General features: G+C 54.2%; 1 protein-coding gene across 2 annotated transcripts in view; it reads right to left on the bottom strand.

Moving 5' to 3' along the window:
- The window catches only part of NOS1 (nitric oxide synthase 1), a 39,037-nt gene extending 23,857 nt beyond the window's left edge, over nt 1-15,180 (bottom strand). Inside the window, exons 1-2 of one of the 2 annotated variants that reach the window (XM_075515873.1) lie at nt 14,366-15,180; nt 4,614-4,746 (exon numbers count right to left, since the gene is read on the bottom strand). In XM_075515873.1, coding sequence (XP_075371988.1) covers nt 4,614-4,746; nt 14,366-15,090 — 858 coding nt within the window. In that variant the 5' untranslated portion in view covers nt 15,091-15,180. The remainder of the gene's footprint in view (nt 1-4,613; nt 4,747-14,365) is intronic. The other variant, XM_075515874.1, reaches the window with a different exon arrangement.
- Between the last annotated feature and the right edge of the window lie 11,027 nt (nt 15,181-26,207).

Raw genomic sequence — 26,207 nt, 5'->3', positions numbered from 1 at the left:
TTTTGATGTAGGCTTCCTGAATGACTCCTGTAGCCCGTGTCCCTTTCTAATCCAGCTGCAAGGCTTTTTAAAGATGGCACTGCCTTCAGCAGAGCTGTGCAGAGTCTCACCCTCCTTTTTGGTGGTTCTGGGCTCATGTCACAGTTGCAGCTCATGGACTAGCAGCAATAGTATAAATCCAGCATTACAGCCTGAAGAACCAACAGAAGAAGAGCCAACACACGGTGGAAGAAGCTCTTGTTTCAGAACAAGCACTTTTGCTGATGAGCAAACCCAGGAGGGAGAGCAACCGGGGCCACAAGGATGGCCAAAGCAGACGAGGCTCCAGATGTAACTTGTTCTTACGTTGCCAAACAGAGCATTGCTCTGCTTTTCTGAAGCAGAGAGAGATCGACGCCTGATTGATTGCAAGGCTGATACCTGGGCTGAGCAGCCACCACTGCATTGCCCTGGTGGCAATGGTGGCCATATTTTTTACCCAATCCTTGTTTTTTTACCATATGCTCCACACTTTTTTTCCTGGAAAATAGGGATTTTGCTATCAAGCGACCTGAGGTTCACAGTGTAATACCGTGGACTGAAAGCATATGCTGGGAGCAAGAGACAAAGGATGGAGGGGAAGGGAGAGCTTTACAGCCTGACCCCTCGGTAGGACCCTCTTTGGTCCTCGCAGTTTCCAAAAGCCGCTCTCTGCACACCCTCAGGCTATGCTGTCACGGCTCTCTGTGACATTCCTCATGTCACAAATCCTGTGACCTTCCCAAGGCGCGTTTTGAAGTCCTAGCCCCTGAAGCCAGATGACCACACAGTGGATCTCAGCTTCCCCTTCCCATGCTGCAGAAAACAAATATAAGACTTCATATAGAGCTCAAAACCAGTAGTAAATAAAAAGACCCTCCTAAATATAGTCCTGGAAAAGCACTATTTTTAAGTTCATTTTTTTCAGTTTTGGGGAATCTGACCTGAATTATGGCAGTGGCAGTTCCTCATCATTTTTTTTCTGCTTGTTTTACCCTTTCAAGAGAGTTAAACCGTTCCTGAGCCACTAACAGCATCCTGTGCTCTCTGAACCAACCTGGGCCACCCTTAGGACCAAAGGGGATAATCTGCCACCTTCCTTCTGAGCGTGATTGCTCAGAGCAGCTCTATGAGATTGGTAAGACATAGCTGAAAACTGCTGCTCAGAAATGCAAACAAAACCGATCCTCCCCTGTACCTCCACCTGCCAGAGAGAAATTAGAAGGACCAAGCAGAAAGCGTTGGTTGTATCCAGCACCGCTTTTTTATTCTGAGTTAGTTTTGATTTGCTGACAGGGCTTCAGTGCAGCTCAGGAGGTGTGCTGCTAAACAACGTCTTGCTAGAGCGGGTATGGCCCAAGAGCGTGTTATGAATGCAGGTGTAGCAATGGTCACATCCTTGGAGCGAGCAAGCTCGTGGTCCAAGCTGGTGGACATGGGCTGCTTAACATCTGCCTACAGATGTTCTCCCTGAAACCTCTCTCAAAGCTGCTCCCTTTCCTTTTTGGCTTTTCCCTGTGGCAACTGGCAAAGTTTGAATCTTTGCTGAGGGAGGGCCACGGTGCAGAGGCATGCTGAATCCCTGGGATGGCAGCCAGGCTGGAGCAGCCGAGGCAACACCACCTACGAGAAGCAGAGGTGCCAGGTCTGGCAACCACATCGCAGAGCAGCTGTGGAGAGAGCAACACCCAGAAGAGACTGGGAAAGAGCTCTGTGTGTGTGCGTGTGTGTGTATGCGTATGCCTTCCCTGCATCGCAAAGCTGAAACCAAATATTACCCCTGGTTCTGTCAGGGAGGTTGTGTGAGATCCTTTCATGTTTTAATTAGGCAGCTGTGATATTAGTGACTCAAGAGTGGGACAAACGGAGAGACTAACGTAGCAGTCGGGGCGCGCATGCATTATGCAAACATCTTTACAAGGGAGCGTGCTGGCACTTATCGTCAGCGTGCAGCTTGCGAGCTGTCTGCAGCTCTTACAGACACAGGGGAGAAATGCACCCAGCCCCGGACCCTTCTTGGGGCCAGAACAGCAGGAAGCATCTCCCTTTTTGCAGACCCGAGTGGGCTTTACAGGCCCTCAGCCTTCCTCCCGCGTCCTACCTGGGCTTCAGGAGTCCCTGCGACGGTGGCATATATTGCCCTGCTGAAATGCGCCGAGTATGGGAGGACAAGGTCCGCAGCATTAGCCCAGGTCATAGATATATTGGCATGCTGACATTTCCTTCCAGACTGCATTAACCCTGCTAGCTGAAAGCGTGTTTTTCGCTTTTATAAAGCTGTAAATCATCCTTACAAGCGTGGAGCTGATATGACTCCCCTCGCCTGCTGGCTGCATGGACACACACACCCCCGCGGTTACCCTGGAGCTCCTAACAAATCAATCTGTACGGACTGAAATACAACTCACGCAGGACCTGGGCTGGTGCGGTCACAGTATCTTTCCGTCGGTCAGGTTTAGGGCCGGGGGGATTGGGCTCCTGGGAAACAAGCAAAACACACTGCGTGATTTTGCAAAAAAAAAAAAAAAAAAAAAAGGATAGGGATCGATGCCCAACGGGTCTTTCAGCACCTTATTATGAGCCTCAGTGAGCATTCCCCACCCGGCAAGTGAATCCACCAAATCCTGCTGTAAAGAGCAATGTGTATAAAAAGCTCACACTTGGCTTGACTTGCCCCTGTGTTAACGGTATTTATTGCAGCTTGCAAGAAGTTCAGTTGCCTTGACCGCGTGCAGCCCGGGGGAACGGCTGCAGGGAGCGTGGGGGAAAAACCAAACTGCCTCCAGAAGAGCAGGCATACCGATTTGGGGATAAAAAGGATGAAAAGAAAGCTGCACATCTAGTGAAAAAAAATATTAAAGAGTTTAATAGCAGCTTAAGACTGGGAGTTTTGGCAGCCCTAACACGGAGAGAAATTAAGCTCTGAACACAGAAGGTTATAAAGTGCTTATAGTAACAGACACACATGCAAGGAGCTTAGCAAAGGAGGCAGAAATTGTCTTTCCAGAGCTGGGGCAAAGGGACCAGAGCAGTGACTTGTCCTTGGGCGAGACAGGCTCGTGATACCTGCCACAGTGCATTAACTGCATGGTGGGACGTGGGGCTGCCCAGGCACGTCTCTCCAGCGGCTGAACAAAGCGTGTTGCGGCTCTTGGATGCACCCGTTTGTGTGTGCTGATGTAGGATGATACCCACCATAAGGTTGTCTGTGCTGCCGGGAGAGCTGGCTGCGATCCCGAGCTGCAGCCAGGCGAGGGGAGGATGGAAATCGCTCCCAACTGCATCTAAGTACCCAACCAGGTTGGCTAAAACCTCGCAGCACGTCTGGCGCGGTCAGGAGTATGTCAGCCGTCCTGCACGTGCATCAGCACCCGCACAGCGGGTCTCGCATGTCCCGCGAGCCTCCCGCACTGTGCGTGCTGCAAAAGCGCACGTGAACATCGTTCTGCTCAGGAGTCCCAGGAGAAACAGCGGTGCTGCTGGCACAGGGGGAACGAGGGCGTGGGCAGAGTTAAACCGCTGCAGCCAAGACCACGTCACCTCCGTGGGCATGGAGGGACCGTGTCATCTCATGTGACCTCAGCCCCTGCTTCTGGCTTTGCATCTTGCAAAATGCCCGTGAAATGGGGAAACGTCCACTGGCAGAGCCATGGCCTGGGAGCTGCTGCTGGACACTGCTGGGTATCGAGGTCAGGCTCAACATCTGGGTGTCAACCACACCATGAGTGGCACCCACCCTGTGGTGGTCTGCATGTGGCACATCAGCAAGGAGCATTGCATTGCAGCTCATTGGAGCTGGGAAGGGGCATCAGGCAGAGGTATCTGCTGAGGACATTCCTGAGCTGAGGAAATACTGATTTTCTCGGAAGTCTTCATATGACCGCTAAATCACTTTTGTCCCTTCCCTTGGAAAACAGTTCTTACTGTGTCACCCTGAGAATGGTGGGGCAAGGAGACCAAATCGTCCCCAGACTGGTCCCCTGTGTCCTGCCCTGCTGCTGGTTAATCCCATCAGGGAGACATGCTTGCCTGAACAGGCTTGGCAGTGCTCATGCACGTCATGTTTTCCCCGAGGTGATCTTTCTGACCTGGCATGATCTGCCTTACGTCTCTGGCTTTGCTACAAACATGGAGTTAATCCACTTTTGGCAAGGAAGCCTGAGAATTTATGTCCGTGAAGTGTGAGGAGATGAAAAGGCACCGTACAACATATTATCTGAAGTGCTCTATTGAATTACCGTCATATGAATCAAAATGACTTTAACGATGCAACTCAGCTTTTGCCACAAAAAGGGACAAGAGTCCCAAGGGAGGTTTCAGGGCCCTGGTCCCTGGCTGCGTTCCCACCCCACTCTGGCCCCTTGGATGAAGAGCATCGTTCTCCAGTGACCTGTGCCCTGTCCGAACCACGGGGAATTCGGCTTCTGGACCAAATGGGCTCTACGCCCCATCAGCTCCAGCTCTTGGGATCAGAGGTCTTCAGGGTAGTGCATGTAGTCCTTGCAGGTTCTCTGTGGTGTGAGAGTCCACCAGGATGGGTCACGTACTCCCAAACCCCCTTCCCACCCAAAGCAGCACAAGCCATGGGCTCTTACCTGCTCTGCTTCAGAGTAGGGGTTGTTCAGCACCACGGGCACGTTGCTCTTCCCCCACAGGTCACCGAAGACGTGGTTGTTCTCCATCCGAGCTGGTAAGGCTTTCTGCGGCTTGTTTTCCCCTTCCCTGAAACTGAAGGGTTAAAAACCATTGGGGTCAGCGGGCGGGAGGGCGGCTGGGTGCTGGGACCACAAGGCCAGGTCCCGGAATGATGGGTTCAGGACCTGCCCCAGCTGCTTCCCGCAGGAAGAAAAACTCGCGCCTTGTCCTGCAGAAGGGGAGGAAATGCTCTGCCTTGGCCAAGGCAATGAATCACCGCGGTGAGGGCAACCCAAACACAACAGAAATTTCACCACGTAGGCAAGCGCAGTGCCTGCAAAACAACAGGAAACCTCTGCCCCAACACTGGCTCTAGCAGGGTTAGAAGCCAGACCCCCTGCACCCCAAAACCCAAGCTGGAGCCCTGCGAAAGCAAGCACAGAGCTGGGGGAAGGAGAGCTGCACGCAATTCCAGCTGCCAAACCTCATAGCAAAACCTCATAGCAAAACCACCCGGCTTTGCAGAGCAGCTTGGTGTTTATGAGTGGAAGAGAGGAAAAAACCCCAAGAAAAATAGGTGGCTCCCGGGAGGGAGAGACAGCTCTCTCTCCTCTTCCTGACCTTTACAAATGCTGCAAATGCCGGCAAGTGCAAGCAATTTTACTCAAGCAAACTGATGGATCGCCTCCACGGGGCTGGGGATGTTGGTAAGGCTGGGGGACTGAGGACGTCCCCAGAGCTGTCTGCCCTGGCCTGCGCAGTGAGACTTGGGTAACTCACGGCGCACAGAGTCTACCGCGCACGTTTTGCCTGGGGAACGTACCGCGGGATGTCGGTGAGGCTGCTAAATGCCATCCAAGCAGGTGACGGAAAACCACTGCCATATGAGCCCTCACAAAGGAGAAAAACAAATGGGGTTTAGAGACGTGACATTCAGAGACGGCGGCTGTGGCATCCGCACCCAAGGCACCGACCGCCCTGGTGAGGCCACGCGTGGGAAGGAGCTCCCGGGGTTGGTCCGCACGGGGCCATGGGCCGGGACAGGCACAGCTCTGCGGCTCGCAGCCACGCTGCCTTCGCCCTTGCTCGACAGACCATCGAGGTAGTGTGCTCTGGCAATTGTTTTGCTCCTGCTGTCAGTTCTTAAAAGTCTTCCAGATGCCCACTAAAGTCAGTAATGAGCCTTCCCATTAATGACGGCGGGCTTTGGGCACCGACCAAAGTAGGACACTCGCACTCAGGACATAAGTCACACCAACACGGTGCTCTTGACACCATCTCAGGAAGACACGTACGTACAAATAAATTCAGTTTCACAACCCTCCTTGCCCCCCAGCTCATATCTTTAGGTACAGCTCAAGTAAAATACTTCACTTAAAGATGATCTCCCTGTGCTCTAAGTTTTCTGTAATTTTTCTGCCTTCACAGAGCGATGTTCAGCTGCCAAAATATTACACTAGGCTCCTGGACACCTTCCAAACATTGGCTGCCTTAGGGTGAAAGCGGCCAGCTTGGTGCAGGCGAGGAGGTGCAGGTGCCATAGGGGCAGATTTACTGGGTTTTCTATGCCCCCCCAGGAAAAGAAAGCTGTTCTTTTGTGGCTTGGCTCCTACGAGTGCGTGAAAGGGTTTCAATCAGATAAAACACAAGAAACCCCACCCGCCGCACCGCACAGCCGCAGCCAAAGACAACAGGTCCCGGCTCTCTGCTACACGGTGGCGGTGCTGCCGGGAGCGCTCGGCAGCCACACGGGTCCCAGGGCTGGGGACAACCACGAACCATACAGTACCCACTCTGCCCTCTACCAGCCCATCCAAAGGGGAAGCTCAGGGTCTCTTGACACGTCCAGCCTACCTCCATCTCGAGAATTCCCAGCAGCAAGACAGAATTAGCACGATGAAAATTCAGCAAATCTGGCTCTTCCCCCGGTTTAATAACCGGTTATTTAATTCCCCGGTTTGATAACCTCTCGGAGCATACTCGTTTCCACGGCTGCACATCCCTGCCCTCCTGCCCTGAGCCCCATCACATCAGGGAGAGCGGAGCCGGGTCAGCACAGAGCCCCTGAGCACACGAAACGATGGGCGTACGCGAGCCACCTCTCGTAGCTGATGAGCCCCAACGTGCTGCTCGCCATAACTGGCCCAAAATCAAGACACAAGCACTAAATCCATAAGGCGATGGAAGAAATCCCTTGGCTTTACTGATGCCTGGGACGTCGCAGAAGGAACCTGCCTCCTGGGGGACCACGGTGCCTCTCCAGGGGCGCAGAGTTTGCCTCTATGCAGACAGGAGAGGCTTGGGCAGACAGACCCCAGCGTGCCAGATATCCCACAGGCGCCTCCAAAATGACACTGAACACACGCCTGCAGGCGCCTGGCACAATCTGCTGTTTCCAGGAAGGTGTTTGCAAGCCCTTCTAAATGGGCGTCTGCCGGCACGAGGGAACCTCGGAGAGGAATCCATCAGTCGGCGGCAGCAGCCGGAGGTCTCGGCTGGGAGGCTGCACATGTAATCTCATTGTCTGCACACCAGCAAAGCCATAAATGCTGGTACCTGTGCCAACGGCACGGAAAAAGACCAGATGCTTGAATTAAGTCATCGCTGTAGCTACTTTGTGTATTACAAGTGTTGCTGGAGCGGGGTGCTTCTCCCATTCACTGGCCTCAAGCATCACCCGACAGCGCGATGCACCGTCCTGAGGAACAGTGAAGTCCACGTGGGCGTTAAGAGTTGGATGCTTAGGAGCAAATGCTCCACACATCCCATTGCATGTTTGCAACTGGGGGGAAACGGGTTGCGTATTGCTATTCTTGACGGACTTACGGCTGCGCGAACACGGCAGCGAGGTGCTGCCCTCACCCTTAGTCTCTGCTATAAAAGCACGGTCAAGCGTGGCTGCAACAAAGCCATTAGCCTAAACTCAGGGCTGTATCTCTCGCCTCCATGCCGGTGTTGTGCTGCAGTTTGCTTGGGGTCGGGTGAGGAGGTCCGTCCCTCGCAGGGCTGCGGGTGCGTGCCTCTGCGCTGAGCTAGTGCAGACCTCTCCCGGATGAGGCTGCCCAGAAGTATCCGGCTCTGTCTTTTGGAGAGAGACAGGGAGAGAAAAGCCCATTCAGAGCAGCCACAGCCTCACCCCAGATGGGGAAAAAAAAAAATAAAAAATCAATTGCTTCATTTTACAAATATTTCCTGCCCGTTTCTTCTAACTGCCTTGTTTGCGAGCTGACAGGAACAGGGTCTTTGGGGTCAGTTATTTTCCTCTCTTGACTTGGCTTCCCCAGCCACCAGCAGGGACGCGGGGTGACCTGCCACATTCGTATGGGGATGCCACTCACACGCTCAAGGAGACTGGCAGGATGGCCAAAACACCGTGCCCGAGCTCAGCCTCCAGATGATGTTTCCAAAAGCACTGTATTGAGGGGAGAGCCCGAAGGGCCATTCTCACGGGGTCCCGGTGGGCGATGGGGAGGGCACAGTTCCCCCCAGGGGTGTTTCAAGGCAGCCAGGTTGGACACCTCCAGGGAGCTGCCGTGGGAGCAGCCCTGCCTACGGCTACGCAGGGGAACGGGGGGCTTGCCCTCGGCTGCTGGCAGCCTGCGGAGCAATCCTCCTGGCTCACCGTCAGACCCAACCTGGGCTCTTTGGGGTGTCGAACAGGGTTTTTAAAACCATCACTTTAGTGTCTTTGAAGAACTGGAAGCAATGCTGAAGATCTGTCCGTGGAGGTGCTTGTTTAGCTGAACTCCCCCAAAGGCCAGAGGATCCGGAGATCCAGGGTCCCACTGCCAGACCCATTAAATACTATTTCAGCATTAACAAAATCTTTCGGATCCAGAGCAGGTTTTGGGGAAGGGACCCCACTTGAGGTCATCTTTTGTTCTGAAGGCAAAATTTGTTACTTAAAAAAAGAAGGAGGAATCCTGCCCTCCCCCGCTGGTGCACAGGCAGAGCCTGGGATGCTGCCTCACCTCGGAAAGAGCATCTGGCTGTTTGGAGAAATGAGAGGCACCACTGTTTTCTTTTGACTAATATGATGATGTTGCAGTGCTCAGAGTGATGAAGCAGAAGGGAAGTTGCTGAGACAGCCCTTTGAGAAATTTCTCCAAAGCTTTTCCAAAAAGAAAGAAAAAAAAAAAAAAAAGAGCAAAAAGAAAGTTTGTCACTTCACTCCTTTGAATTTGCTTGGCAGAAGGATCTCTCTGATTTCCCAGGCAGAGAGGTCCCACTAGCTGCTGCAGTCCCCAGGGGCCAGCTTGGATGAACCGACAGGGACGTGGATGTCCACGCTCCCGATGATGGCTCTCGGGACGTGATGCCGATAGCCGTGCCCCGTGCTGCGACCGCAGGGGATGGAATCCTTCCAGGCCCTTGTCCCGGCAGCTGAAAACCCTACGCTGGCACTTGAGACCTACATAGGAAGCTCACATGCGCACAGCTCGCTTGCTCTGAGCTGCGGGAGAGAAGTACTTTCTTTTTACTTTCTTCCCCTCTCCTGGTGTGTCCTTGGGGAAGGCTGCAAGGCTCCGCTGCACATTGCTCCTCCTTCCAGTGCTGGAGGCGGGGGTAAACGGCTCTTGCCTCACCTTTCTTTTGCCCCATGGAAAACTCCAGAGGGCATTGCACCCTCAGAAGTTAATATTTCCTTGCTATCATGCTCCTGGGGCAGCTCAGAGTCCGCAACGTTGGAAAACGTGCTGGCTGCAGACTCCTCACCTCGAGGGTTAAGGCAAGGTCTGGCACAACAGCACGTGTTTGAGGGAGCGGCCCGAGAAGGGATCGGGCAGGGTCTGGAATTTGCAGGGTGCAGAGGATGGAGCGGAGCTCAGGAAGAAAGTGGGAATGCGGGAAGCAGAAGGAATAACTCCAAAAGATGGGATGCGCTCCCCGGAGAGGCAGCGGGGCCAGCGTGCCCGGAGCAGGTGATTGCAGAACCATCAAAGCAAGAAGCCACTTCCTCAATGAGAAAGAGGAGCTTGGACGGCGCTGAAGGAAGAGGACAAAAGCCTCACCGGCAAGCATGCGGCATGGCTTGAAGAAGGTCTTGCTCCCTCAGAAGGTCAGAGCGTCTCTGGGCTGTGCCCAGTGCTGGGATTAGGGACTAACAAGCCGAGCAAGCTGCACAGAGCGGCTTCGGAGAGAGGCCTATGAAATATGAGGTTGGTAAATGCCGTTGAGTAGGCATTGACAAATAAAGTCTTGGGAACGGATCCAAGCGATCCCAAAGTCCCACCAGCATTGCTCGAGATTCAGCCAGCATCAGATGCACCCTGCAACCGCCACGCTCATCCCTTCCCCGCCGTGCCCAAACAGCACCCGGAGGATTCGAGCCTCAGCATCTCATTTGGATGCCAAACGCAGTTCAGGTCTGCTGGGAGAGCGCAGGCTCGCGCATTGGCCATAGGTCTGTCTGCTGGGACCACGTACAAGGAGAACGGCTGTCCCATGGGATGCAAGAAGCAGCACCAGCACAGGGGGCTGAGCGGGTGAAGGGTGCTTTGGAGACTGGTCCAAGAGGGCTCCACGGGGGTATATTCAGGTGGAATATGCTGTTTGCAGGCACGGAACGCCTCTCTGGCTTAGACTGATGTCGTCAGAGTGACGAGGAAGAAGAATCCGCCGAGGGAGAAGGAGAGGGTTATTCACTGCCAAAGCTTCCTACTTCACCATTTTGCAGAATGGCAATAACATGATCGTTTCAGGGAACCTTTTCATTTCAGAGGTTTTAAAGTTTCGTGTCCAAGTACAGAATAATGAAGACATCAGAAATGCAAATGAAATGTTTTGAGCAACACAAAGAGATTTTGGCGGCGGCGAAGGAGGTGGGAGGAAGAGAATTTTCTCTTCGAGAACTGCAAAATTACGGGGTTTGTTCCAATGCAGGATGGAGCCTGAAACCTTGAAACCCTTCATAAACAGAATTCCTGCTCTCAGCACACTGCTCCCTCTCAGGGCTGCTGATGCTGCTTTTTGGACCGAAACTGCCATGTTTCCATCATGCTGTTCATGTTATGGAATAGACCTGAGAAGAAAAATAAATACTGGCAACTCGGGGGGGGGGGGGGGGGGGAGACGGAGGGAAGATGGGACATGACAATCTCCCTAGAGCTCAGAGGGAAAAACAGACCTAGGTTAGCTGGCAGAGATTGAATCGAACTCTATTTTTGTTTTCTAGCCCACGGTGAGCCTCGTGGCAGAAATGCCAGCTCTCATCATACCTTGCACCCCACTTCCATGCTCTGTTTTATGATCGACTTCATCGCAGATGGCTTGAGCCAAGCAGCAGACATTCAGCCGTGGCCGCAGCCCATCCCACGGGCACGCACCGTGGACCCAGGGCACCCTGCAGCGGGAAATCAGCAGGGAGCAAAAGCCAGGTCATTGCAGGAGCAACCCCCCCAGGGAGCGCAGACCGTGGGTGCAAGGGGTGGAGATGAGCTGATATTTTTTCCCGATGCATACTTAATAGTTTCCAGTTTTCCTTGCAAGTAACATTAGAGACGTGGGCTGGAAGCCCAAAGCATCAGGTGTAATTTGAATCGCTTTTGGCAAAGCCCACCTTGAACAAGAAGTGTTTGCCTCCTTGTGAATAACCTCAAACTTGTACCATTCCTTTCCACCCTGGGAAAGCTGTCACAGCTCTGCGAGCCGGACCGGCTTTGACAAAGTGCTGCGGGCTGTGAAGGTCAGCACCAAGCAAAGACAGAGACAGAACAGGGTTGGTCCCGAGACCAGCATCTCCAGCTGGATTGATGGTCAAGTGGTCCAGGCTGTAGGTGTCGAGCTCAACCTTGAGCGAGGTTTTGCACCCTCCTGGTGTCTAGCTAGAGCTCTAGTCCTGTTTTGACTAACACCAGCTTTGCTTGCTCCCCCCCAAGCCGGGAGAAGTCACAGCCTACAGCATTAGAGCTGCATCAATCTGATCAAGCTTGCTTATTTTTGGGGGCATTTCTTTGGCATCGACCAACACAGTCTCTACAGTTATCCGCTCCCCATCGCTCCCTGACCTTTCTGCACTTCTCTTACGGACCGAGCAAACTCTCACTGTAGAAGACCTTCACAATGCCCCAGCTCTGTCTGAGACCAAGCAGAAGAGATGAATCATCTCCAGCACGTCGCCGGAGTGGGAGGCGAGACGGCTGAGAAATGCCCTTTAGCCTCCAGAGCAGCTCTTGACAAGTTTTCCCTGCAGTATATCTCCTTTCCCACTTCTCCGCTCGAGCCCAGGTCTTCTCACTCATACAGAGTCCTATCGCAAGAGCGAGGCTGCAGCTTTTCATCAAGCAGGAGATTTAAGACTAATTTTGACTGAAAAGTGGATTTTCAGTCCCAAGGTACATAGATTACATAGATTTTTTTTTTTTAAGGGATATTGAAAAATAAAGTGAGTGGAGTTTTGGTGAAGTACCCACTTCACTAATATTCTTGCTGGTTTGAGGTCCTTCAGTTTAAGAGAATTCAAAGTGTTTCGGTTTCAGCTCTTTATGAGTAGAAGAGACTCCCCAAAGAAAAATCACGTTTTTCATCCTTTCCCCCAGCCAGAGCAGAATTTCCTCAGAGAACCTGCGGCTGGTGGGACAGGATGGGGACACCGGGGGACACGGTTTGAAGGGTGACGCTGTACCTTGTATTAATGCTTGGGATTGTGCCCTCCGGGGGCTTCACCAGATCACGACCCCCAGCTCCATCGCAGCAGCCTTAGCAAAAACAGAGGGACAGAAGGGATTTTTAAGCACCCCTGCACATTTCATTGGGCCTGTAAAGTACAACCCCTTCAAGGTCTCAGTTCTTTGGTTGCTTAAACCAGGTTCCCCCAGGGAGGGGTTGGTGCTGGACTAAAGGACACGCAGTCCAGGCAGGTGGCCCTCAGCCTTCCGGGGAGAGTGCCAGGCTCAGGGGGTTAAATTGCCTCCTATGGCACAGCAGAGACCAAACCCAACAGTTTCTGAAAGCAGCCAAACAACAAAGCAGTGTGCCGAGACCTGGGGGTGTGCACGGTGGGAGGGGACGGCAGGGAAGGATGTCCCCAAGCGTGCCCTGTCCCACCGCTCTTCCCCAGACATCTGCCACCCGCCGCCGGCGCCGAGCTGAGCTGATTTTTTTCCCTCTGACTCAGTGTGACCACCCTAATGGGCTTTGAGTAACTGTGTCCTCCGCGCAAAAATGCACAATCTGGGAGAGAGCAGAAATGACAGCATGAAAACAACCGAAAATAAAAAAAAAGAAGACGGAAAACACACAGTGTGGGTGTTGGTTTGTGATGGGAGCGATCAGGAGCTCAGCCTGGGCTCTGCCACCCAGCCAGGCGGGGAAACCACTGCAGGGATCCCGCTCCTCCGCAGCCAACAGCTCTGCCTTTCATCTCTCGTTGTTTCTGATAAAAAAAAAATAAATACCTTTTTTTTCCCCTCCCTAAGGAAGCAGGTGCAGCAAGGGAACTTGGAAGTTACAAATCCCTCTGTCACTGAACCGAGATCACCAGCTTCAGCGAACCGTCCCAAAAAAGCCTCCTGGCTTCTACAGCCAGTCAATAACTGAGGGCAGCCACAACCTGCTGCGGCACTTGACACTGCTAAAATGCGTTCGGGGACTTGGGGAAAGGCAACAGGAAAAGGCAACCTATCATCGCTAATAAATGGCCAGGAGGCGAGAGAGCTGGTACAAAACAAACAAAAAAAAAATAGCTACCGACAACGTTTTGCAAAGCATGAAGGGCCACAGGGAGCTGCTCCGGCTCCGGAGCGATGGTCTACATCTCAGGGAAACACCAGGGAAGATCAGGAGGGCAACACCACACGCACGGCCCCTTGCAGAAGCAGATACCAGAAATGGAGCAGTTCCACCCGCGTGATGGGACTTCACGCTCCTCAAGAGGCCATGGGGCAAGCATCCGTATGTCCCCACCCTTGTTATACATGCGTAGGCATATTGAAATCATCAGCTTGATCTAGAAGGAGCAGAGGGGATGAACAGGCAGCTCTGCTGTTACATTTCAACAAGGGACGGCCTTTTCTGGGCTCTTGATGGGAAATATTTCCCCCCTTCCCAGAAGACAGGAGCACTCAAGGCAGGTCCCACTGCCCTTGCACAAAGGTCCCCTTGGCTGGAGGCGGACTGGGGCTCCCCTCTCCCCTCCCCAAAGCCAGAGCCTGACTGCCAAAAACACAGAAGGTTTTGAAACTCATTTCTCCTGGGAAGCATTGTACTCTGCTGGTCTGACCTTCCTGCTCCCTCTCCGGCAGTTAATCAATAGCAGATTTCGAGGGGAGAGCTCCAAAGCAGAATAGCAAGGACAGACAAGACCATAAATCTGATTTGGCAGGTGGGGAAACTGAGGCACGGGATTTTGTTTGAAACTTAAAACAAATGAGTTTGAGAACACAGAACAGAAACAAATCCTAGCCTAGCCCACAATCCACCACATCCCGTAGCGCAGCTTCCCACGAGACATTACTCCTGCTGTCTCCCCGATTTCCCACGCTTACATCGTTCTCCCTTTCTTCCACCATCTACTCCCAATTTTTCATTCCTTTTATCTTCCCCTCAACAACCGCTTCCCCCTTTTTTGGCATCCTTTCCTCTCCATCTCCGTCCTGCTGTGTCAGACAGCAGCCGTTTCTGGAGAGGTGCCCAGCGACACCTAAACCAGCTGCGTTGGGTAGCCAAAACCAACACATTTCACCCAATGTAAAAAATGTATTTAGGGACCTACCAGTCCACCTGGACTTCTATATCTCTTGTCTCTACCTTGGAGGGTGCATCTCCATCGCTGTCCTTACTGCTGCTCTTCAGGAGATCCAGGACAGGCTCGATTTCTTTGAGCAGTTCGTCTTCCACGCCACCGTTGAGGCAAGGGTGACCACAAGCACCCTCCTTCCCCTTCCCCGCGTCCTGCCCTTTGCTGCTAGTAACGACGCCGTTAACGTGGACCATCGGCTCCACCTCCTGCCTGATCTCTCTCGTCCACAGGGAGCCCATGGTGCGGTCGGCTGCTGGCAGCGGCTGCTCTTTGCCGTGCGGGCTTGGGTTGGACAAGTCAACCGCCTTCGGAGTCGGGCAGAGGGGTCTGGTGACACGGATGGTTTTCGGTGTCCCGTCGCCTGCAAAAGTGGTCTCCAGGTGAGTGGTGAAGCCCTCGGGGCCCCGCAGGATGAGGACCACGTAGGTCTCGGAGGCGATGCTTCTCAGTATCTCCAGCGCGGTCTCATAGCTCATGTCCACCAGGGGCCTGCCATTGACGGCTAAAATGATGTCCCCAGCCTGGATGAGGCCACTCTGCTCCGCAGCCCCTCCCCGGATCAGGTCTGAGATGATGACGGGCGGCTTGCTGACGCGCTCCTTCACCAGGAAGCCGAGACCGCCCACCTTGCGCTTGAAGAGCCTCACCGAGATGACGTTGGGCTGTATCTGCTGCACGCTGAACACATTCTCTTCCATGGCAGCCCCCCTCTTCGAGCCTGCAGATCAGGACCTCGACACCCGCTGAGCGCAGAGAAATTCACTGCCCGAGATGCTTATCCACGCTGGGCGGGGAAGGGGCAACTCGGGCTTTTAAGCAACTGGCCTCACTGCAAGACTCCTCTGGGCTCTGGCTGCAGGCGGGCTTTCTGCAGCATACTCGCTGCCGCCTCTCTCCCAAAGCAATGTCCTGGGGAAAGCAGGGTGTGTCACCAGTGGAAAGCAAGGCTAGGGGCAGGGCAGGCAGGGCAGGCAGGGCAGGCAGGGCAGGCAGGGCTGGGCATCGCGCGGCCGAGCAGGGGCTGGAGGGGGCAACATGCCAGCTTCCAGTCAGCCTCTGGTCCTGTGCTGGGCAGAGGGAGGGAGGCAGCCCGCTTGCTTCACCGGCATCCCTGCAAACGGTCTGCGACGTTCTTTACCTAGAAAGGAGGCAAAAACAACAAAGGAGAAAGAAAAGTGAGATAGGGCGGGCGTAAGTGCGGGCTCAGCACGGGGCTCGGCACGCCACAGACACCCACATGCATCAGCCCGTCCCCACAGATGTCATCCCCCGGGCTGCATTTGGGAGACAGGCTGCAGGCTCCCATCGCTCTGGGCTTTGTTTCCTCCGCTCCCCCTGCGAAAATCGGCACCATCTGTTCGGCGGGGGCCGGGAAAGCACGGGGGGAGCAGGGGAGCCCTGGGAGGGGGCTGCCGGGCAGCCTTGCTCAGACCCTCCCCGCTTTGCCCATGGGTCGCAAGCAAAAACCGTGCAAGTCTGGCAAATGGGTAGAGCCGCACGGAGCTCGGCAGCAAATTCTGCCGGTTGAGGATCTTGTCTCCATGTGTTTTTCAGAGTATCCAACAACCTGATGGTCGAGATGGATCGGGGTGACCAGACAGGGGACGTATGTCCCTGCCCAGGATGAAACCCGTTCCATAGGTGCTGTCACATCGAGACCGTTTCGACGCTTCAGGAGAAAGAGTAGAAGCCACGAGCAAAACGAGGCAGTTGAAGAGGACATTCAGCTCCCCTTACCCTGAGTTACAGCAAAGCACTTACAACGGCAAGTGCTTTTAAGCCTGGCTACAGGGATCACAGCCTCAGCCTGGCTCAGCTCCTCCTCTCCCCATATGTCAAGCCTGGCATGGGGATAGAGGAGGCAAAGCTAGCACTCCCCCGTGCCCAGCCCTGCCATCCACTTCTGAACAGTTCCCAAACAAACTGCTTCAGCTGATGGAAAACCATCTAGAGGAGAACATGCAATGAGTTTACCCAGCTCTCAGGGGAACCTTATGCAGCTGGGCATGACTTTCTACAGCCCTCACGTGGCTTGGGGAGCCACGTCTCATTGACTCCTGATGGGACCCTGGTTCTTACATGCCTACGCTTGCATTCGATAACTTCAGCTCCCAAATCCTCTCCGCGTTCCCCTCCCATTTCTTAGATGCTCTGGAGAACGTTTCTCTCTGTGACTGTGCCCTGACATTTAGCAGCAAGCTGAAATGCAGCTGCCTTCTTTTCTTTTTTAAATCTGAATTTTGGGGAGAGAACAGAGGGCACTAGATCTGCAGGCTGGAGGCACTGACGTGCCAAGGAAAATACTCTCCTGTCTCCCAGCGGCAGCACATTTGGGGCAGTGTTTGCACCTTCAGACACCTCACACCAAGCCTCCCTCTGCCAGGAGCTCCTTCCAGCACCTGGATGGGAAAAACGGGAATCTGAGGAGCAGGGCATTGACACCAGCCCCGGCACTGACTCACTTGAGCATTTTAATCCTCATGTGATGAAGACTGCTGACCCCAGACTGGCTTTTACAGGCGAGTAAAGAATAAAGCAATTAGAGCCCGATAACCCGAGCCGACGGATTTAACACCTATTGCCCTTCTCCTGCCGTTACTCAGCCCTGCAGAGCAGTAGCAGCATACAAAGGGTTAAATGCCACCTGAGTAGGTTGGTGGGGAGTCACCTCCTCAAGGGCTAATTAGCCTGGGTGACATAAGCCCTAATTGCTGGGTGACTTCCCGCAAGTGGCCTTGGCCAGAGGTCACTGGAGCAGGACCCGCGCCAGCCCTGATGAGCTGTGCCACCTCGTAGGGCTCGGGGCAGCGGAGCAGGACATCTTCTCCAGACCCTCAGGCCACCTGGGGAGGGAAGGTCACACATTTGGGGAGGAAGGAGGGAGGCAGAGGTCTGCTCGGACAGGGAAGGTCCTGCCCCTCTCCCTTTCCAGCCCCTCCATCCCTTCCCCAGCCAGACCACGCTTTCACCAGCGGCGCTGGACACGGCAGCGCAGGCGGGACCCCGGCCAAGCCTTCCCCCTCTTTCGCAGGCGAGAGCCCTTGGGGTCTTTGGTGCCAGCGCCAAACCACAGGAGCAGCTCCCTTCTCCCTGCCCAGGGTCTGTCTTTCCCTCGCCCTGCTCCCGGCAGCCCACCGGCACGCCCAGGAGCACGGCATGGTCCCTGCGTCCCCCAGCCCCTCCACTGGTCCCCCCTGCAAACAAGGTCACCGTCACCCGGACGTCCGGGCAAGCCACTGATTCACGCAGGACTCATTTCTAATGTATTAGCTGACGGCGTAAGGACAAACGAGGCTTTGAAAGCAGTGTACGTACCACGCGAGTGCGGGACTGTCAGCTTCCCTGTCCAGGGGACAACCCTGTTATTTGCTCTGAGTTAGTCACCAGCTACGCGGTGCTCATGAACTCCTCGCAGCCGGTGAAGTCTGTGTTCGCATCGTGCCCGTCCCAGCAGGGCCAGGGCCACCTCGGGCACTGCCCGGCACGAGCCTCTGTCGCTGCCGGGCTGGCAGGCATCCCCGGCGGCTCCCGCGGGCGGATGCCCAAGAGCCGAAGGAGACGATGCCTTTCAGCCCGGCTCGGCCCCTTACTGCAGTGCTTGCAGGGGAGCGGGGCGATGCTGAGCTCACTGGAAAGGGCCCTCATCCACCCCAAAAAGCTGAGAAACCCCGAAGTGCTTACAGTCCCTCACTCTTCTCCCACCAGGCCCATTTCCAGTTCTTTCCTCCAAAAAGCTTACAGCAAAGCTTATAATTTGTGACGTACGTGCAGCTCCAGCCTGCAAGATCCCAGAGAACAACATTATTGCTGGGTGCAAATCGTTCCCCATCCCCGAAACCCGCCGCCATCTCAGCATTCCCTACAAGAGGGAAGAGAAGAAAAAAGTAGATTCTAGGCGATACCTAAGCACCCAGCCAGGGCTTTCTCCAAGATGGGGGGGTGAGCACCAGCGTGTCCTCTAGAGACAAGAGGGGGACTTGCTCCCAGACCTTGCCCGCTCTCACCCGTGGGTGATCAGCAGCCGGTGTCTCCCCCTGCCCCAGCTGCAGGCTCTGCAGCAGCAGCAGGGGACTGGCTGGAAGACAGGGAACAACATTATTTGCTTGTTCAGGATTTTTTTCCTCTCCTTCCAACTTGAGCCTTTTCTTTCCTTTTTCTCAGCTGCTCCCCAGGGTAAGGAAGGTCAGAAAAAAGCCAGAAGCAGAGGGGCAGGCAAGGAAATTGAGGGCAACCTGTCTCTAAGCCCCAGACACTTCTGCTCCCTTGGGGAAGAGTTGGATAAGGATTTTCATAGAATCATAGAATCATTTAGGTTGGAAAATAACCTTAAGGTCGTTGACACCAACCATCTTCCAGCTACAAAACCTTGCACAAACTCAGAATGAAGATGGGAGGGAGAGGGAGAAGTTCAGGGCACGAGAGGGCAGCAGGAGACACCTGGGACCGCAGGGAAGACTTCCCCCGAACGCCCAGCGTGGGTCAGGGATTCCCCCTGCCCAGCTCCCAGGGTGTCCTGGGGCTTCTGCAGGTCTATTCCCAGAGGGAATGAACGTTTCGGATGAAACCTGAAGCACTCAACCCCGTGCGAAGCGATGGGGAGACGCCGGCTGTTTGCAGCGCGGGTGGCTGAGCTGCGCTCAGCTCTGCCGAGTTCAGTTCTCCCTACGAGCATCATTAAGAGTCTGATTTATGAACCCAAGAGCAGTAGTATGTTTGCCAGGTCGTACATTTAAAGCTACTGGAGGTGTCACATCTAACTCCTTAAACCCAGTGAGAGCAGTGCAGTGAGCAGGGTTTCACTGGGGTGAGTGCTACTCAGGTGGAAACATTCATTTCACCCCTGAAAGGCAGCTGGGAGATGGCCGATGCCATGGGCAAAGCCGGGCTCAGCTCCCTGCCAAGCCACCCCGCTTGAATAAACAGCCCCGGACGGTGCCGTCCCACTCCCTGCCTCAGTTTCCCTCCCCTTGCCAAAGCATAAAACCAACTCAAACTACAGAAGAGCAACAAACCCTGCAGAGCTGCGAACTTGTAGCACCCCAGACAAGCGTTAACTCTGATCTCTGATCTCGACACCGATCCACGCTGACATTGCTTGTTTGGAGGCTTTAATCAGCATAGGGAAGAGCAGCAGAACAGGCTCCCCTACGGCACTGATGAAGGCATTGGCTTAACAAACAAGCCCTATGAAAAGCAATAACGAAAAGCTTTTAGAGTCGCCAGATAACATTTCAAGCAACAAACTCCAGCACGTATGTTAATTGGATGATTTGATTTAGAAAGCAAAGTGGAGGAGAAATCAATCTTAGGAGTTTAACACAACCTCTTAACTCTCCCAGCCAGGAGCTGCAGGCTACGGTGAGCTAGGACGTACCCAACACCAGCCCTTCGGTGTGGGCACTTGGCTTGCCCTTGCCCTCACAAATCAATTTTGAGGCTTGTCTTCGCTTCAGTAATGGCTTACATTTCTACGTGCCAGCTTTAAATGGACACCATTGTCCTATTTAATTAGTTTTCGTGGGATTTATAGCGTTCAATGAAGAACCCCAGGGCTGATGGATTTATGCCCGTTTAATTTTTATGACCCATGGAGCATCAGTGAATCTGATGAGGAGCAATGGGATGCAACATATGCACAGTTACTGTAAACCTGCGTGTTTGTGCATCTGAAAATGGAGCATTAAAGTGATTCACTGGCAGCCAGCTCGCTCGTGCCAGCAGTTCTGCGCTCAACTCCCGTTTGGCTCAGACTGACGCCGCGGTGTATCTATGTACATGGCCTTTTAATCCTAAGAATATATAGACAATGTTCCCCCAGCTATCTCTAATTATCCACCTCCCACCAACCTTGCCAAAGCCCGCCCGGGAAGGAGCGAGTCCTTTTCCTTCACAGCCAAACGACACGCTCCCCTTCTCCCTTCCCATCCCCAGCGCACGAGGCCGGGAAGTGGCTATTTCACCTGGGCCACGACATTTTCTTCACCCCCAATAAACCTGATTTACACATAGGAGTGAATTAAATAAGAGGCACTTTGCCATCTGTACAACACCCTGGTGCCAGCGCCCAGCGTCCAGTGATGCTGCAGAGCTGCTGGACCGCTCCACGCAGCCACGGAAACCAGCGGGCTCGGGAAGGATGCTGCCAAAGGGATGAAGTGCCGAGGTCCCAGCCCTGGAGAGCCCCTCGCCTCCCCCACGTCAGCAGGGCACGGGTGTTTGCACTGAAAGCATGCCTATCGCTGGTAAAAGAACAGTTAATAAAATAAATGCTCGCCTTCTGATATAAATAAATCTACGTCCATTCCCGGAGAGGGTTCACTTGCCTCTAATCAGGGGGTTGTTTCCTGGAAAGTGAAACAATACACATTTGCTCATGGCCATATCGTTGGGCTGAAGCTGCCCCAAAGCCTCGCGACCTGCCCATTTATCCAACTCCTGGCGCTTGCTTTTGCGTTCATCCCGGTCGTCCCTCTCCGGGGAATTGAACAGCCGAGGAAAGCCTGGTGCTGCCGGTGCAAGCAGCCACCGGCACGCCTTCTAGGCAGCTGCTCTAGATAGATGTCATTGTAGGTCCCTTCCAACCGAAATACTCTATTCTATTCTGTTCTGTTCTATTCTGTTCTGTTCTATTCGGGCCAGTGTCCTGCACCCTCCTAATCACGGAGCAGCAATGCTGGAGGAGGCAGAACCCCAGAGAAACTTTGCTGTAATTTAATGAAGTCCCTCGCCCCTCTCCCCTTCGCCCCATCCGACGTGAACAGCACCTCTCCGAGCAGACCACAGGCAATACATTTTGATGTTACCAAGACAACTGTGTTGACAAAATTCCCTTTTTTTTTAGATGACAGAAACGAGGTTTAGTTTTAATTTGGAGTTCAAGGCTTAGCATATTTCAGTAACACGCCTGCCATTTCTCTTTTACTGTTTCATACGATATTTTCTTGGCGCCTGTGGTGTGCGGCTGAAACGGAGTTTAGATAAAACCGTCAATTCTGCCGCTAACCCCATCTAAAACTGATGTTCTTATTAGGGCTCGGCCCATCTGTAAAACATAAATTTCACCACCATCAATTTGCCGAGAGAATTGGAATTACACCAGCGACTCTGGTTTGACAAATGGGACCCGTGTTAACGCAACACCACTTTGTCCTAAATGACAAAATAGGTAGATAGGAAATAAATGAGAAAATGCCACTTGATGCATGGTCTCAAAACCCAATCGCAGCACGAGAGGGGAATTGTGGCTCCATTTAGAAAAAAGAAAAAGGGAATTTAAAAATCACAGCAGGTTGGCTGGAGCAGTAATAGCTCCAGAGCTGCCAGCCAGCATCAATAAAGTCAGCGGCAGAGCTCTCGGCTCAGAGTCGGTCCAGGAATTAAACTCCCGGCTTGTTTCAGCGGCTCATGTTCTCGTCCCTTCGTTTGCTGCTGACTCCCCAAAATCCTTCTAGCATGGCGTTAAATTTTCCTGCTCTAACAAGCCAGTGGGAGAAGTAGCCCAATTAGGACACTAAATAGCAATAAACCTTATTGTCACTGACTTCCATAAAGAGTGACTCATATCACTATTTAAAAACCTCGGGAAAACATCAGGCTGCTCACAGCACAAGCCTGGGTTCCTCGGTCGGGAGGCACGAGCCTCCTGCCAGGTCCCCGTGAAAGCCTGCTGCTGAAAAGGCTGCAGGATTTTCTCTGTCCCCCAAGCATCGCTACCACCTCTCTTCAACACCGAAAGGTGCAGGAGGACTGGAGGTACGATTCCCCACCAATTAATCTGGTACGTGGAGTCAAAGCAGAGCTCTCGCCCGCTTTGCATCGGCATCCTCGGTGACTGCGCAAGGCAAAAAGCGAAGATAATTTGTTCCCCTGAGTTTCCGTCTGCGCTTTTCTTAGGGTTTTGCATTAGCACTTGTTGCCATAGTATCAACAGTGGCAGCAAAGTTCTCTGGGGGCCTCCTGGGACCCATTCCTTGTCCCACGGAGGGCTCTGGCTCTAATTCAGGCAGGATTGGGGTGGAGGGATGTGGAATTTTCTGCTTCCTAATTTTTGCTAAAGGTGCTGCCGGTGAGAGCGAGGCCGTTCCTTAGAAGCAGCATCAGCCACATCATCCTCACTCCGCCAGCATCCTTGAACACGGGGCCCAGCATGGGAACTGTGGCAAGAAAGCCGTGAGTGCATGAGAGAGAGGAATGGAAATGGGCCCCGATGCTCATCAGTTCCTGGGGCTTTTCCCCTTTCCCCATGGGACAGACCCATGCTGGTGATGCTGCCTTTGGCTGAAGCAGCCCCAGCCCCTACCTTGAAAACAGAGAGTTTTTCCCTGCGCCAGAGGAGAGGATTTTGGCTTCCCAAGACCCTGCTCCTCAACCCTGGCATCCTGGGGAGAAGCAGCAGTGGGGCAGGCTGTCACACCAGGGCCACGGTCCCCTTGCACTGCAGTGGGACTGGAGTCTTTGGCCGAGCCATGCCAGGGATGTTTTCAAGGACACGTTCATTTTTGTGGCGTTTGGGGATGAAGGATGGGTCCTGCTCTGAAAAGACTGAGCCTCCATGACTTTCAAGGCAAGAAGGAGCTGCACGTTTTCAGCACGTCTGAAAACATAAGCCTGAGACTCTGCAAAATGGGATTAAGACAAGCCTACCCTAGAAGGGCACTGCAAGATCTCGTTAAGCATTTCTGAACTGCCACGTAAAAGAGAGGCTATGGAAAGAGTTGCCTTAACATAAATACCTCCGGTTTTGTATATACACACACAGTACTTGCAGGTTTCCACGCTCTGCATATAGAACCAACATACTGATAACATATGGGCTTTCCAGACCTCATATTTCTCGTGCCCACAGCCAGATCCCAAGCACTTGCTTGGCATCATATCGGTACTTCACTCCACTTGCGTTACAGCTGCCACGTAGGGTGGCAATCCGGGGTGCGTTGGGTCAGGTACGGCACACAGCCCATCGCGGAGTTAATTTGGAACAAGTAAACACGCTTTCATCCGGCTTCAGCCAGACAGTGGCTTACAGATCCTTCCCTCCTCGGGACACAATATGTTTATTTTTGGCTATGTACGAGAGATCAGATCACGTATATAGATTTGATTTAACGCACAGATACAATCAGAATAGCGTGAGTAGAGCAAAGGCATTTTAGCTTTGTTGGGAGCCTCCTGTCAAAACCGGTCCCTTGCTATCGGGGTTGTATTAGTAAAAATTGATGCTATCAACAAGTATCAAACAACATTCTCATTACTCAGGAAAGGTAAATGCTAATCTATGCGAGCCAAGCTCATGTGACTTATCAGTTACTATATATAGTTGTTTTCAGGCACTGATTTAGGCAATCTGGCAGATTTCCTAAGCCTTTGTACAGATACACTACTGAAACGGAAAATACAAAATACATGAGCAAAGCAGGGGGAAAAAAATCTGACGGGGCCAAAATGTCCCTGAGGGTCAGGGAGGACCAACCCCTCCCCACCAGCAGATACACAACATTAATTGCAAGTGAGGATTCAGCCCAAACCCCTCTGCCTAAGATGGCCTCTCCAGAACTCACAATCGCCGCGCTGACAGAGGGAATAAACAGAATTCAAAGGGCACAAGGACTTGTCACTCTCCTTTGCTCATGAGGGAATGTGATGCTTCTCCCAGTGCAGGTATCTGATTAGAGAAATATCCCCCCAAAACCCACGTCTGTGTAAGAAGAGACTCTGTACTGGGAGTTTGTTTGCAAACATATGCACGTTTTAAAACTGGAGAGTATATGACTGAGTTTGTAGCACCTTTAAGAAAATATTCTGGGTAATACAAGCTAGAAGAAAATAGAGGGAGGAAGAAATTGCTGATGCAAACCCAAACTCTTTAAAATAAGACTTCCCCACCTGAGACCTTTAACAGAAAAGGCATAGCCAACCAAGATGTGCAGGTAGAGATCTCCGGGAGAGCGCTATTTTGAACAGCCCCCTGCCCCAAAAGCCTCCCCAGAGCTCTCCGGTCATCATCCCTGTAGATCCTGTTCTGCCATCTGCCTGAGCCGTCAGCATTTGGGGATGTAGAAGAGGAAGAGGAGCTGGCATTTAAAGCATTTAAAAGCAGTTGAGCCCTCGACCACTGCAACTGCCCCCTGCAATCTCCCACGTCTCCCGCTCCAGACAGCCTGTGCTCCCACGGGAAGGAAGGAGACACTTCCCCTCCATTTCAGTGAGAGGCGGATCAGCTCCTCGGGGACTCAGCAGATAATTGTCAAGTTGCCTGCCAGAATTTCCTCCTGACAGTCATAACTTGAAAGCATTGGAAGAAAATGTCTGCACCTGGGCTGTGGAGTCAGCGCGCTCGGGGATCGCAGAGCTGAGGCAGGGAAAGGCTCTGCGGGACTGGAGCTGGATGGGGTGATGCCCATTTACACCCACCCCAGCACAGATGTTAAAGATGTGCGTGTACAGAGGTCTCTTTTCCTCTGCTTTGCCAGTAAAAAAACAAAAGCTTTCTACTATCTATTGCAAATCAAGCCGAGAGCAAGAGCACAGGCAGGGCAGGCAGGGTTCATCTCCTTTGATCCCTGCGACAACAGCTCCCTTTTGCATTTCAAGCGCATCCGGAGGGGACTGTCGAGGTCCTCGGTGCGTGGGTGGGGAGAGGGAAGGGGCAAGATCCGGACTGACCCCCGGCTATCTCTGAAGGGCAAGAGCCAGCCGTAAGCGGGACAGCCCAGGGCTTCACTCGGGGGCCGGAGCCACATCGGGATGTCTCTTCCCCACCCCGAGCTGGATGCGGATCTTGCTCCCTCCCCACCCCAGTGCCCCGGGGACGGCGGGGACACGCCGACCCCGTGGGACAGGAGAAACAGCAGCGACAGGACCCGGCGTGGGTCACCCCCCCACCCCAGCACTGCGGGGGGGAGCGGTAGCATCTCCTGCAGCCCCGAGCCCTCCCCGCCGGTGCCCGGGCTCTGGGGAGGGGACCCCGGGGCTCCGCTCGGGCGGCGGCGCCGGCAGCGTTCAGCACCCGGGACAGCTCCGGCACCGCCGGCCGCGGGCGGGGGAGCAGCCCGGCCCCTGCCCCTGCGAAACTGCCCCTGCCCCTGGGAAACTGCCCCTGCCCCTGCGAAACTGCCCCTGCCCTGCCCCTGCCCCGGCCCCGGCCCCTGGGAAACTGCCCCTGCCCTGCCCCTGCCCTGGCCCTGCCCCTGGGAAACTGCCCCTGCCCCGGCCCTGCCCCTGGGAAACTGCCCCTGCCCCTGCGAAACTGCCCCTGCCCTGCCCCTGCCCCGGCCCCGGCCCCTGGGAAACTGCCCCTGCCCTGCCCCTGCCCCGGCCCTGCCCCTGGGAAACTGCCCCTGCCCCTGCGAAACTGCCCCTGCCCCTGCGAAACTGCCCCTGCCTCTGGGAAACTGCCCCTGCCCTGCCCCTGCCCTGGCCCTGCCCCTGGGAAACTGCCCCTGCCCCTGCCCTGCCCCTGCGAAACTGCCCCTGCCCCTGCCCGCCCGCGGGAAACTGCCCCCCCGCCGGGAAAAAACTGCCCCCTCCCCGGGCAACCCCTCCCCTGCCCCAGGCACGCCGGTCCCCCGCCCCTGCCGACACCGCACAGATCGCATCCGGCCTCCCCCCCGCCTGCCCCGGCCCCTCTCCCTTCCCTCCCCGGGCAAACTGCCGGCTGTCCCGGGCACGCTGCCCGCCTGCTCCCGCCTGCCTTCCCCGGCCAAATTGGCCCCCTGCCCTCCCCACGCACACCGTCCACCTGCCCCTGCCTTCCCTCCCTGGGCAAACTGCCCCCCCACGGACACGCTAATCCCCCTCGCCTCCTGCCCCCCCCCCC

The sequence above is a fragment of the Mycteria americana genome, chromosome 13, assembly GCF_035582795.1.
Source record: "Mycteria americana isolate JAX WOST 10 ecotype Jacksonville Zoo and Gardens chromosome 13, USCA_MyAme_1.0, whole genome shotgun sequence".
In the NCBI taxonomy this organism is placed as follows: domain Eukaryota; kingdom Metazoa; phylum Chordata; class Aves; order Ciconiiformes; family Ciconiidae; genus Mycteria; species Mycteria americana.
The sequence above is the reverse complement of the archived record's forward strand: the minus strand, read 5'-3'. Positions and strand labels throughout refer to the sequence as shown.